The sequence below is a fragment of the Hesperophylax consimilis genome, chromosome 7, assembly GCF_061612785.1.
Source record: "Hesperophylax consimilis isolate HC1 chromosome 7, BYU_Hcon_1.0, whole genome shotgun sequence".
Taxonomy (NCBI): domain Eukaryota; kingdom Metazoa; phylum Arthropoda; class Insecta; order Trichoptera; family Limnephilidae; genus Hesperophylax; species Hesperophylax consimilis.
Genome location: NC_142842.1, coordinates 36647877 through 36662665, shown reverse-complemented (window position 1 = coordinate 36662665; position 14789 = coordinate 36647877). Strand labels below are relative to the sequence as shown.

Below are 14789 nucleotides of genomic sequence, written 5' to 3'. Positions count from 1 at the left end.
GTGGCGGTCTGCCCTCTCTGCCTACCCCTGAAATAGATGGTTAGTTAGTTAATTAAAAGCATAATAACTTTATTTAAAATCATGCAGCTTCCATCACAACATGTATTACCAACTTAAAATTAATTTATAAATAGATAATTTTTGGTCTCCAATCATGCAGGAAAATCGCGTGTGATTGTGTCTATCATGATGGAGTATCTGCAGAGGACCATCCGGCACAACCGAGGAAAGGTTTTGATCTGTGCCCAGACCAATGTGGCCATCGATGAGATAGTCCTGCGCTTGCTGGAGGCTAGAGAGAAAATGTCTGGTTGTAAGTTTTTTTTTAACAATAATTTATTAAACATTGCCCTTTGAACTATGTATACAATTTCCCTCAATTTATTTACGTTGGTGGTGTTTGAAAACCCACCACATTTGTTGACCATCAAATAATTATTTCACAACAATGTTCTGTTCAACAATGTTCTGTTCAATTCTGTTGTAGAGAGAATAAATAAAAAGGATAACAAACTATTAGAAGTCGCTGATATTTTCAATTTTAATTTGACACATTCAAAGACAAATTAGTTCAGCACATTTAGTTAGTGTAAATAATGAGTAATTATAATTTATGTATAATATGCATATTTAAAAAAAATATTAAATCTCATTTATAAATTTCAAGAGTTCTTTTAAAGTTAGTGTGATAATTAACAAGTAAAATTAACTATTATAGTTAACTAGTAAATATACATTATTTTTGTTCTCAATTTAATTTATAAACTCCAATTGAACGGTTTTTAATAAATAAATATTGAAGATTAGCGCCATTTATAATTTTTTTTACATTTAAACGGTTCCCGTAAAAAGGCGATGCTCGGCTCGTTTAAGCGAATGGTCATATTTTAATCAGCTGAAAAGCATAGCAGCATGTCGGTTACGTTTGAAAGCTGATCATAACCTATAACGAGCCCAGAATTAGCAATCAAATTTCTAAATGGCACCGATCGTCAGTTTGATGGTCATGAAATGTGATGGAATTAACACCAGTGGCGGCTCGTGACTTTTAGGTGTACTAGAGTGCTAATTTTATAAAAAAATTACATTATTGATGTTGTTGTATTTGAAAATATATTTTTTTAAAGATTTTCGGGAAATCAGTGCGGCGTGCGGCGTGCAGTCACGGCCAAACTGAAACTCCCTGAAAATATTACATTAGAAAAAAAAAATAAAATTTTGGACTAACCATCAATAATGTCGAATTTTTCTAACTTAGAACTCTATCACACTCAAAAGTAATGAGCCCCCCCCCTGTTAACACCCCAACCTCAATGTTAACTAACTAACCATCACGCCGTTTCACCGCAGGGGTAGGCAGAGAGGACGGACCGCCAAACAACTCGGTCTTGGCACACACTTCTTGCCTCATTCACATTCATACATCGTCTCATACATACTCTTCTATTATTCTGACTCTTGACATGGCCCGACTCGAGTATCTGATTCACTTGATCGTGCCATGTCTTCCTCGGGCGTCCCCGACTTCTGCTACCATTCGCATTTGTATCATATATCCTCCTTACACTCCTATCTTCGCTCATTCGCTCTACATGCCCAAACCATCTAAGCGTCCCTTTCTTAATCTTACTCATTACGCTTACATCAGCCTTGCACTCTTTGCGGATCTCCACATTCCTCACACGATCAAACATGGTTTTACCACACATACGCCTCAGGGATCTCATTTCAACAGCATTTAATCTACTTTCATCCTTTCTTTGCCAGTTCCATGCCTCACTTCCATACATCAAGGTAGGTACCAGCACTCCGTTGTGGACTGCTAACTTCGTTTCTTTGGACAATTTTTTGTTAGCGCCAACGGCGTTCAGTCCTCCATTAACGGAATTAACTGCATTTACCCTTCTTTCAATATCTCTGTCAGCCTTCCCATCTCTCGTAAACATACTTCCTAAATACACAAACTCATTTACTTACCTACATTCATTACTAACTCATTCTTCATGCATACTTCGTTCATCCTAGACACGAGAGACTGTAGATCATCTATACTATTAGCAATCAGCACCGCATCATCAGTATACAACAGGCAACATACTTTCAAATTATTCAAATTCGCGCCCAATCCCACCTCTTTCAATTCTTGCATACAATTATCCATGTATAGATTGAATAACCACGGTGACATTACGCAGCCTTGTTTAACACCTTTTGTGATATCAAACCACCCCGTAAAACCACCGTCCACCCTAACACATGCAACGCTTCCCTCATACAGAGACGCAATTGCCTGAGTCAGATTTGTATTCACTCCATACTTGGACAACACCTTCCATAGCTTTTTCCTGTCGACTCGGTCGTATGCTTTTTGTAGATCTACAAAGGCACAGAAAAGTTTCTGGTTATTTGCCAGAAACTTCTCAGTGAGCATACGCAATGAGAAGATCTGGTCCATCCACCCCCTTCCACTCATAAAAGCACCTTGCACATCCCATATTTTATCCTTTGTTTCCTTTCTTACTCTTTCAATCAAAATTCTACCATAAAGCTTGCCAACTGAACTTAGCAGGCTAATAGCCCTATGATTCCCACATTCCATACGTGACCCTTTACCTTTGTATAATGGCATGATCACTGCCCTTCTCCAATCTAAAGGCTTGTAACCTTCCTTTAAACATTGGTTAAAAAGACTGCACAACCATGTGAGAATTATACGGCTACCTCCTTTAAAATATTCAGCAGCAATATTGTCAAACCCGACAGCCTTACCATTCTTCATACATTTAATCGAACTTTCTATCTCATCCATGCTAATTTCGGTAACATTCACTCCATCGTCATTCATATCTGATTCGCCGCTGGAATCACTGTCACTCACTTCGCTTTCGAAGACTTCCTTGAAATAATTCATCCATCTCTCTTTTATTTTTTCCTCATTCGTCAACATTTTCCATCTTTTGATTTTATCACTTTCATGCTTCCGTTTTCTGGGCCACTCCGGGACCTTTTGACTTCTTTCCAAAACAACTTAATGTTTTCTTGGAAATGGTTTGTCATTTTCATTCCTTCTTCCTCTTCCAGGCGTTTCTTTCGTTCTTTCACTCCAACTCTTACTTTTTTCTTACATTCCTTATATACCTCTTTCGCTCAATACTTCTCTTCGCTGGAAGCACTGCCAGCCGCAATCAGACATAACCATGCTTTCTTCTTCTCTGAGACCAGTACTTTAATCTCATCATCCCACCACGCATCACCTTTCTTCCTACCTTGCGTACTTATTCCACAAACCTCCCTAGCAGATTCACAAAGACACACTTTTATGTGGTTCCATGTTTCGTCTATGCTTAGACCATCCATTTCCTTCGCATTCAATCTTATCTCTGCACAATTCACATACTTACTTCTCACATTATTGTTTTGCAGTTTTTCTATTTTGACTCTTGTTGGAGTTAGTACCGTTTTCTCTTTCGAGCGCCAACCGCGAAAGAGGTTTACTCTTGACACTACAAGAAAGTGGTCAGTTTCGACCTCAGCCCCTCTGAAAACTCTTGTTATTTGTTATAAGTGTAAGATAGTGTAATAACTTATACATAACTAGCTGAAGTCCCTGGCATGCGGTGTTGCCCGGGATTTACACAGTTTTTTTAAATCAGAAGTAGACAGTAATTTTCCTCTTATTTTTAAACGTCAAGTCTACAAAATTTCATCATGAAGTTTTAAAATTCTGCTTTATGGGATGAGAAAAGTGGGTGGGGGTAGTTTTTAGAAATTTGAAGTATACAGTGACCTTCCTCCTATTTTGAAGGTCAAGTGTGCAAAATTTAATCAATCTCAGAATAAAACTGTTTAAAAAAACAAACCCACACCTGGACACTCTTTATATATTATACAGTAGAACCTCGTTAATTCGAAATCCAGCAGACATCAAAAATCAAATTTCGAATTAACAAATTCCCACGTAATTCGAAACTTTATGAAAAAAAAAAAGACATCGAAAATCGAGTTCCTCGACCACCCCTTCAAATTCGGGTGGTATCTTTGGAGTAAATTCGAATTATTCCCGTTTGAATCGAATTTTTGCATCCGATTTTTGCCGCGATCGGCCCTTCAAGTTCAGTTATTCTAAGCAAATTCATAAAAATACCACACATTTCCGCGTAAATCAAATGTTCGTGGCCGATTAATGTCGCAGCCGGTCCTTTAAACTCGGATATTATGCGTAAACCGAAATTTGGCGGCCGATATCGGTCACAGCCCACCTTTTAAATTCAGATAATTTAAGTAAATATCGTAAAAATACGTCATATTTCCGTGTGAATCGAAATTTTGCGGCTGATTTCCGTCGCGCCAGATCTTTTAACTTAGATATTCGAAGTAAATTTAGTAAAAATACGATATATTTCCGCATAAATTGAATTTTCTCGTCAGATTTCGTCGCGGCCGGCCTTTTAAATTCAGATATTTTAAGTAAATTTCGTAAAAATATGTTGTATTTCCGCGTAAATTGAAATTTGGCGTTCGAATTCCGTCGCAGCCGACTCATTGAATTCAGATTTTTGATGTAAATTCATAAAACTACCATATATTTCCGCGTAAAACGAATTTTCTCGGCCCTTCAAACTCGGATATTCGAAATAAATTGGAAAAAATACGACATTCCAGTGTAAATCGATTCCGATTTGCAAAATAATAATACTAATTAGGGCAATGTATAATCACGTAAAAATATACTTTTCGGCGATTTACCGTCATGGCTGTCTTTTAGATTCAGATTTACGAAATTTTATGATTTATTTTCGCAAAAATCGTACTTTTCCGAATTACACAAACAAATTTATGCGTGCGCACAAAAATAAATTTCGAATTACGAATTAATGAATTTCGAATTAAAAAACCATTTTGTACGAAAAAAATTTTCTGTGGATATTTTTTTGGCGAAAATTTCGAATTACGCGTTTTTTAGAATTATCGGGGTTCGAATTAACGGGGTTTTACTGTATATGTACATAGTTTTAAGTAATTCCCCCCTAAGAACAGACTCAGTCTGGTGAGGTGAATTAAACCAAATGAAATTATCTATTGTCTACGTTTTTTATTTTTTAAATTTATTTATTAATATTAATATGAGATATAATGGAGTACAAGATATAATGTTTAAAAAAAAACTAAAAAAATGTAGAATGTACTTGGTTAGTGAATTTATTTTTTAAATTGGATATTAACATTGTGATTATTTTTACAGCGAAAAAGTTCAGCATGGTCCGAGTGGGGCGCTGTGACAGCATGCACCCCCGTGCCCTAGCCATCAGCTCCACCGAGATGGCCAAGCAGTTTGACAACTATCCCCACATCAGACACCAGGTGCAGTATTACCTCTATTATAACATTTAGCAGTCTTATCTTCCATACACTTGTTACCCTCGTTGGACTCATCAGTAGGATTGATAAATTAGGGATGTACATTTCATTAAAAACTATCCGTCGCAGTGCGAGAGCCCCTTGGCTTCTGAACCCAGAAATGCGGGTAAAAATCAACTTACCAGACATAAACACCATCCGTCTTACTCATAATAGATAATACGGGGGATAAGAACGGGTTAGTAGAAAACGTTACTCAGAATCATGCGCATGCGTACTGCGTATCCCGGCCATAATACAACAGTATTAATAGTTGACAGATTTTTAAACTGCCTGACCCCCAGGTATTGGAATGTATTACGATTGTATAGAAATTGCGGACTTTGTTAACAATCTGGTTCATTTGACAAATATCGATCAGTTGCGAAATCAAAATGTAAAAAAGCAGTAATACCCATTTGCAGTAAATATAAATATTGAAGACAATATTAGTGATTTCTAAACGAAAATCTGAAACAGAAAAATCAGAAAAGGAAACGGTCACATCTGGGACTCGAACCCAGGACCCTTGTCTTTCCGGGACAGTGCTCTACCAACTGAGCTAATGGGACCCTATTCCCCTCGGTCACTTTTAACTGTATCATACTTCGAATAAGAACTACTAACATTATCTTCATTTTTTCACTGCACATTTTTATTGGCAACTATCTTTATGTATGATCGAAAGATTAAACCCGAACTAAATGCAATCCAGACAGCGTCTTTTTTAGATAAACCTATCTTATTTTGGTAGAGCACTGTCCCGGAAAGACAAGGGTCCTCTGGGTTCGAGTTCCAGATGTGACCGTTTCCTTTTCTGATTTTTCTGTTTCAGATTTTCGTTTAGAAATCACTAATATTGTCTTCAATATTTAAATATTACAATTTGAGGTTTTACTCAATAAAGTTATTCCGAAAAATAAATATGCAGTAAATATTTTATTTCGTTATGACGTTTGTAATTATTCTGGTATTATCAAATCAAATCAAATCAAATCAAAAATTATTTATTGTAAAATTAAAATTACAAAAGGTATAGCTTATGGGTAGACCCCATTTCTTCCAGCTAACCACATTTATTTAATTACAATGTTTATACACATAAAATAACAATATACCAACGAAAAAATAAAAAAAATACAAATATATATACCAATAAAAATAGGTGTTTCATTTACGTGAGGTATTCACTCAACGTGTAGTGACATTTATTAACAAGGAAAGTGTTTAGTAACGTTTTGAATTTGTGTGTATCTTGTATTTGTTTAATGTTATGTGGAAGGTTGTTATATACTTTAATGGCCATGTAGTATGGTCCTTTTTGGAATATTGTTTTGTTTGCTTTTGGTATTAGTAAGTTTTCTGTGAGCCTTGTAGCGTATTTATGTGTTGAGTTTTTTAGTGGGAACTTGTCTGTAGATGATCGCACTAACATGCATAACTCCAATATATATATGTCTGTGACTGTCAGTATTTTCAGATTTTTAAACATAGGTCTACATGAGTCTAAACGATCAGAGTTTGTAATTTTTCTTATGCATCTCTTTTGTATGATGAAAACATCTTTAGCGTTTACCGAGTTTCCCCAAAAAATAATACCGTATTTTATTATTGAGTATACATAACCATAGTATGCGGCTATTACTGATTCGGTGTTTAATATTTTTCTTAAGGTACCCAGAACATAAGAAAAACTACTGATTTTTGCTACAATTTTTGAGACATGTTCTTTCCAGTTTATGTTTATATCTAATTCCATTCCCAGTAGTGAACAGGTTTGGGAAGGTTCGATAATATTATTATTAATGTTTATAATAATAATAATGATTGGATTATTACATTTATATTTATCGGTGTAGCTTGCACTGGACAAAATTTTAAAATTTGGGTTTTGTTTGTGTTGAGTGATAGGTGTTGCGATAACAGCCAGTTTGCAATTAATTGGCAAGTCTCGTTAACTTGTTTGTTAAATTCGTCAACGTCTCCATTACATTCAAACAACAAAGCGGTGTCATCAGCAAACATTGAACATTCTGTGCCAGCAATTATTGGAAGTTCGTTTATATAGATAAGGAATCGTATATAGTTCGTTTATATCAGCTTTGTTCTGCTTCCACCAACCATAGAGCAGGAATTAAAACTCCTCCCTTGTTTTTGTACATGGAAGGCACACACCTAGGAAAAAGTGCGACAAGTAACAATTCAACCGTCATTGACTAAAGACCGGAGAGAAAACCGCTGTTAAATATCATTAATCGTAGCACATGCTCGCCGATTGTGTGCATTAGTTCATGTGGAAAATGTTTAAACGTTCTTCCCAAGTGCGGGCCCTGCGGGACATCAAACCAAAGAATCACCAAACCTGGCGATTACTTTGTGTGTTGTTTGGGGTGGCGCAATTTCCTGTCGAATTTGTAAGTCTCCTGGAACAGAGAGAGGATATAACGCCTTTCTCTGCCCCAAATTATGGTGATGCAATTACAGCGTCATCGCACATATTTTAAATCGATTTACCTAAGGAAATATGGAACGCATAATCAAATTTCGGCCGGATTTCGCAGCAATTCAAAACAGACCGGGTCAATGACATAACAAATGTCATCCGAAGAAACGTGAAGTTAGCAACAAAACGCAAAATGCAAAAATTTTATTTTTATTTATTTATTACAAAATAATAAGTTATAATGTATTATTCCCAGTGAGTTTTCAAAACTCATTTCGGGAAAGACAACATTATATTAAAGACAAGACAACATAGATACATTAAAATAAATAAACACAGAAGTTATTTTGGAGTTCGTCCGAGTAAGTTATGTTGGAAAGAAAGAATGTGTCAGTCATTAATAAAACTGCTGAGGAAATAGCTTTTAAGAGCTTTTGCCGATGTTTTTTTGTTCGTTGCCGGAAGTTTTAGATTACTAGGTAATGCGTTATTTTGCTTATGTGCAATGTATTGTAAGGAGTTAATTCCAAATTTAGTCATGTAAGTAGATGACGATAAGTGTATTTGATTTTGTGATCGTGTTTTGTGCTGGTGTATGTCGGAATTAAAGACTGGCTTAGTGTTGGTGTGTGAGGAGTGTTGAATTATTTGTAGAATGGCAGTTACGATGTTATACTTTGGCAGAATCGTAAAAGGAAGTATTTGTGTCTGTGAGTATATATCTTTGACACATGGCAGATTATATATATTCCGTAAGGCTCTATTTTGAATAACTTGTATTTCGGAACTTTTTTTTTGGTAATGGTGCCCCAGATACTAACTAGATAACTCAGGTGGAAGTGGATCATAGCATAATATGTGGCACGCAGTAGAGATGTTGGGAGCACACCTTGGAGTCGAAAGAGTACACCGGTTATCGGGGAAATTTTGGATTAAAATTAAATGATCGTGATTTTGAGGTATGGAACAAAGTTGTGCCAAGTCTAAAAAAAATCTTGCATGAATATTATGAGTGAAGATTTTAACCCAAGAAGTATACGACCCTCTTCACCATACAGCTATACATGTATTAGGGAATGTTCAACAGTGGGTCTAGGAAGCTGGCATTAGAAACAGTCGTAATCGAGGTTACTGATTGTATTCCATCGGTTTTCAGATTGGAGTTCTGCGTAAGCAAATAGAGAAGTATTCGTACCGCCGTGACTCGGTGGGGCCGCAGGCCGCCTACTTCAAGGTGCAGCACCAACACTACTCCAAGAAACTGGACGACCTGGTGTCATTTCACTCCTCGCCCAACACACTATACCATGAGGAGATGGCCATCATTGAGAAGGCAGACGTCATCGCCACCACCCTGCAGGGCTGCAGCCTCGGCAAGATGCAAGGGTAAGTTAAAATATATTTTTTTGGATATTGTACAAGAGTCCATACTCCTGGAGTCAGTACACAGACATATGAATATTAATAGACTAGAACCTAAAGGTGAGGGGTAAAATCAACTGTTGGGGAATGCAGAGGGAAAAGCTGACTGTGATTCGTCAATAAATCAATCTGACAGGCATCTCGCATTATAATATCGCAATTTAGTTCTTATAAGTAAAATCTGCTTTTGAATGAATAGACATTTTTACATGGGAGCGCAAATTACTCGCCACGTTATGAACAAATTTGCGAAGTCCAAATTCGCCAAAGTAAATTTCTTCTATTTTCGGAGTCGAATATTTTGTTGACGTATTTAGTTAAGACACTTTTATAAATGTTTCATAATTTACTTCCCAGTAAACAACGATTAGCACACTTGAGAATCGCTACATTCGACCAATGTTGGAGGGTTGCCACAACCGCTCTGTTCCTATTAATAATAAAATATTGAAATCTTTGATAATATATAACATTTCACTTTTAAGAAGATAATAGAAATGTAAAACAACTAAAAAAACAAATGAAATCATATACACACAGCTTTTACCAGCGATTCCTAAGAGTATTTGGAGTAAAAATTTGGACATCATTTTGCCGTCCGATGACACTTTTTCAATTAAAAACGAAAAACTTGATTTTCTATCACACATCGCCACTCGGTATAACCTAGCGCATTACATTATATGCACTCCTTCTCGTTCTAGCAGTACTGTACATACGAAACAAGCGCGTACCTAACACGTGGTCCGTTGCGACGTGTAATAGTATGATCCAAAGATAATATATGATCGGTGGCGACGTGCAGTAGAAAAATATAATATTTTTAATTTTAATAGATAAAAAAATATCATCGGATAGCAAAATGACACATACATTTTACATTCCAAACATGCTCACTGTATCTACATTTTACTTCCAAACATACCATTTTTTCACAATTGATAACAAACCATTTATCCTATATTAAGTGTTGTTTATGAGTTGTGTAAGATTCAAAACTCGTTTAGTAATAACGCCATTAAAGTGGAATAAATTTAAAAATGATTGATTTATTATCCTTTATTAATACGACGGAGTTCCAGCAAGATATAACAGATGAAAAAATACAATGATACGATTATGTATTTTATCAAAGCGCAAAAGGCGAAGGCACATCCCTGATTCTTATGCAAACGGCTTTGTGTTTTGCGTCCAGATGTATCAAGATGTGATGGTATATGTTTCTACAACTCATCCATATTATACGATGTGAATAACCTTAAAATAAAGTAAAATAATGCTTACATAGGGAATGTAATACGACAATTGGGTTTATTCTCTTTTTCACATCTATTTTTACAAGTTTTCATAGCACAAGCCACCATTTTGCCGTGTTATTTCGTTAAATGCCTCGACCATAGCTCGACGCTAGTTCGCACAAGAATGATGAAGTCACATTTTTTAGATTCACGGGAGGCCATACGCGAGCCCAGCCGGCTCCAATGGAACCGGTATGGGGAGTGGGGAATAATACGCTTTTAATCACTTAGGGCAGGTCTACTAATATTCATATGTCTATGAGTCAGTAGAATTATGGAATTCCCCAATATGGGATATGTTGTGAGGCTGAAGGGAGTGGGGAGAGAAAGAGGAAGGTTTGGTAGTACCTGGCTATTCAGATCTAGTCACTAAACACAACTAAAGCCAGTTCAAGGAACATTTTCATTCCGGATAGTGGTCTTACACCAGGGCGGTACTGAGCATATCTTCCACTCTGAAACGTGCCTCAAGTATACTATGTATTATTTTACATTAAAAACTTGAAATTTGTGTGAATAATAAGAAAACATTATGTAGTAAATAGAAAACAACTGCAAAACAAAACATAAGTCATAGTTTTAATTCTGGTTTTTGGGCGAAACTCATCTAGGTAATTTTTACGCAATTCCATGAATTCTGGGCCAACAGTAGGGGGGGTATTTGGAGGGATTTTCTACTCCGATTCTGAAGAGGTTAATGGAGTCTATTTTCAGGCTCAAGAACAAGATAACATTCTGTATTGTGGACGAGGCAGCCAAGGCCACGGAGCCCGAGATCCTCATCCCGCTGTCCCTAGGGATCAACAACCTCGTTATGGTCGGAGACCAGCAGCAGCTTGCCGCTTTCGTCATGTCACAGGTAAACTATTCCCTTCCTCCTCTGCCTTGTTTTCATCATTCATTCTTCCATTCATTATGTGCGAGGGGGACCCAAAAGAAACCTGGATTTATTTATAAAAAACTAATTGCCGACATTGAAGAAGTGAAACAAAAATGGGCAGAAACGTAAAATGCATCACAATTAATTATGCGGACAAAAACTTGTTTTTAAAAGTGAATTTAATTGAACATATAGTACCGTAAAATGAAGTGACTTTGGTCAATTTTTAACTTTGATAACCCTTAATAACCCTTTTATAAAAACACTAGCTGTACCCAGCCATGCGTTGCTGTCGCTCAGTTTGTCTTTGCAGATATGTATAAAGATTGCCTGATTTCCGACTCTAGAACACGCAACATAATAATAATTGTCCATGTGAGTAGCAATCCGTGTTTAGACCTAAATCATACAATTCTAAAGATTGACCCTGAGTTTTGTTGATGGTGATTGCAAACGCCAATCGATTTGGGAATTGCAATAAATCTAGTGAGGTTTTATCAGTTCTCTCTGGCGCATCTAAGGAGAAGATTTCTCAAACCCTGTTATTGACAGCATTATTTGATCGTAGAGAAGAGTTGTACCCGATAACGCGTTGCTATGGCTCAGTCTGGTTAAATGGAAAAAGAAAGAAAAGATAAAGTGCACATTTATAATATGTTTAATGTCACAAAGCTTGTGGATATAAATTATTTTTTATTTTAGGTTCCATTGTCTGTGTATATATAGAGATTGTCTGGTTTGCCGACTCTAGAATATGCAACATGTAATTGTCCATGTGAGAAGCAATCTATGACTAGATCTAAACTGCACAATTCTAAAGATTGACCCTAAACAAACGCCATCAAATTGGGAATTGCAATCTCTTAAATTGAAATGGAATATCTGTTAGAATAGTAGGAACGGAGACATCTTCTCCTTTGAAAGGTCCTGTCAAGATTTTTGCTTCTACGACGTTGCTTATTAATTTTTTTACCACGTGCCGTTGCAAAGCTTTGGCTGGTTTATATTTCGCAACATGATAATCAGCACGCCAATTTTTGAGTGTATTAAAAAATTCTGTTGGATAATTAACCCTCTAACATTCACTACCGCTAACAGTGTCGACGAACTCGTATGTGACTACCTCGCTTTGAATGATAGACAGAATAATATTGTTAAGTTTGTAGATGAGAAGATTTGAAGCAGTTCTCGCTGCCACGATCGAAGGATCGTGGCTGCAAGAACTGCTCGTTCACTCAGACAATCGTGATTTTTATAATTGGTTTAAATATTGGGAAATAATACTTCATCAACTAATTATCTTTTTGACGACACTAAATTTTACATGTTATGAGGCAATAAAATTCATCCCGAGGTCAGATCAAACGACACCTTTCCCAATTTCCAGCAATTGATGTGAGAATATCACATTGATCGTTTTGCAGCTGGCACGCATACTTATAGTTCATTTTAACGTCTTAACCTGTTGCTTCAAAGCAGAGTATTTCAGGCATGCATTTATTTCGTCCACTGGTGTCGATCGAGGAATTATAGGTAATGTTTTCCTCATATCTCCTGCAGGTAATATTAATTCATTCCCAAATGGGCTGATGTTTCGTCGGTGATGACATTCCTAATTGATTGAGAAATTTGTTCGCTACTATTCGACGGAAACTATCTTCAGCCATGTGCAATTAATATTTCTCCCATAACTCTGTTGGATATGAACGAGAGCAGGCGGTTAATATGATTGCAAACAATGGACAAATTTGATTTGGATGTGATGTTAATGCATACATCCCAGTGTCAGTCGTTCTCCCATAAATTCAGAGCTTGACATGCACTGTGGAAAGTGACATGTGTAACGCCGTTGACAATTCTCAATTGCTGGAAAGACGTTGGACCGGGCACATTTGCCAACAGCATGCGAAGAAAGAAGCATTCATCTTGATTGGGATGCACGGTGTACAGTCTGCCTATCTTAGTTTCTTTGAATATGCCAGGTTGTCCGTCGACTTGCTCTCCTCGTTTGCATCATTTAAATGATTTTCTACTGACATCCCATGCGTAATACGTAGGCACTTCCGAATACAGCAATATTTTCACAAACACCTCATTTCGACATAACGTGAAGAAAGCAGTTAACGTTGTAGCCGGTGGATTCAGGGCTCTTTGTTGTACATTTGCAGCTGTGAAAAAAAAAACGTTGTCCATTTTCTAGATGTACTGCTAAGTGATCAACAGCTGGACTTCGTTTATGTATGGGAAAGGAAAGAATTCGCCATACAGCTTCATTGCTGCTTATGTATCTTCCAGCCTGATACTGTGCGATTTCATCGATATGTATGGACAGCATTCCTATCATTTCTTTCTGGTTGCACGCCAAAAACTGCCATGTCGCTGACTTTATATTCACGTACTTACAAATTTACTTGATCGATTTAACTGAATTACAGTATTCCATGTTTATTTGCGCTTGGTATGTTTTTGATAGCAAAGGCGAATATGGAACAACTCACCGTTTATCTATTTCGATGTCACCATTTTGCATTTTTTACTGTTGCTACTTTACCGCCATCTTCTTTTGATCTTCTTCTGTATAAAGGATATCCATTGTTAATTCTAACTGTGTTGGATACTAATTCTAAAGGACATCGCTTAGAGCATTTTCCGTCTGTCATGTCCATGTATCATGTATCATGTATCATATTTTTCGTCACAACTTCATGCAAATTCTTATTGACATCGGCATCGGATGTCTCAGCACACATTACATCGTCGATTTTGTTTGAAGTGATTTTGTTATCCAGCCAGATTAGTATATGTGCATATGGCAATCCTCTCTTTTGTCATTCCACTGAGTACATCCAGCAGCGCACAGACCCAAAAACTTTATGTTTTACCATGAAATCCATCAGCTTCTGTCTGAAAACACGTGCTGTGATGTCATGCCTATCCACCGGCGAATGCCCAGGAAGTAAAAGCTGTTGTATATCGTCCCAAGCTGGATTGCACTTGAAGGTAATGAATAGGTGTGGACGCCCGTAGTGACGAACATATGCAATTGCATCTTGAGCATACTCATGCGTATGGCGTGGACTGCCTGTATATGATGATACAAAAATCGTTAGTCTTCCAATGTTAGTTGTATTACCGTCATTTACAACTGCATCTCGCAAACCAACGTATTCTTTAGAGAGAAGCTTTGTTTTGATTCAAACGGACGAATATCAAACATTCTGTTTCGATTTTTGCATACATATCTACGATGTATTAGTGAAACAATTGACGACATTTCAAAATGTGATGAATGATGAGAAATGATGATAAGCGCTGCATCTCATATTTGTTTCTTCGCCACTGACTGGAT

General features: G+C 36.8%; 1 protein-coding gene across 2 annotated transcripts in view; it reads left to right on the top strand.

Moving 5' to 3' along the window:
- LOC149422698 (uncharacterized) overlaps positions 1 to 14789 on the top strand; it is a 62573-nt gene that overhangs the window by 34195 nt on the left and 13589 nt on the right. For both annotated transcript variants that reach the window (XM_089633461.1, XM_089633460.1), the window contains exons 10-13: positions 161 to 313; positions 5243 to 5361; positions 8997 to 9226; positions 11275 to 11419. In XM_089633461.1, the coding sequence (XP_089489587.1) occupies positions 161 to 313; positions 5243 to 5361; positions 8997 to 9226; positions 11275 to 11419 (647 nt within the window). The remainder of the gene's footprint in view (positions 1 to 160; positions 314 to 5242; positions 5362 to 8996; positions 9227 to 11274; positions 11420 to 14789) is intronic.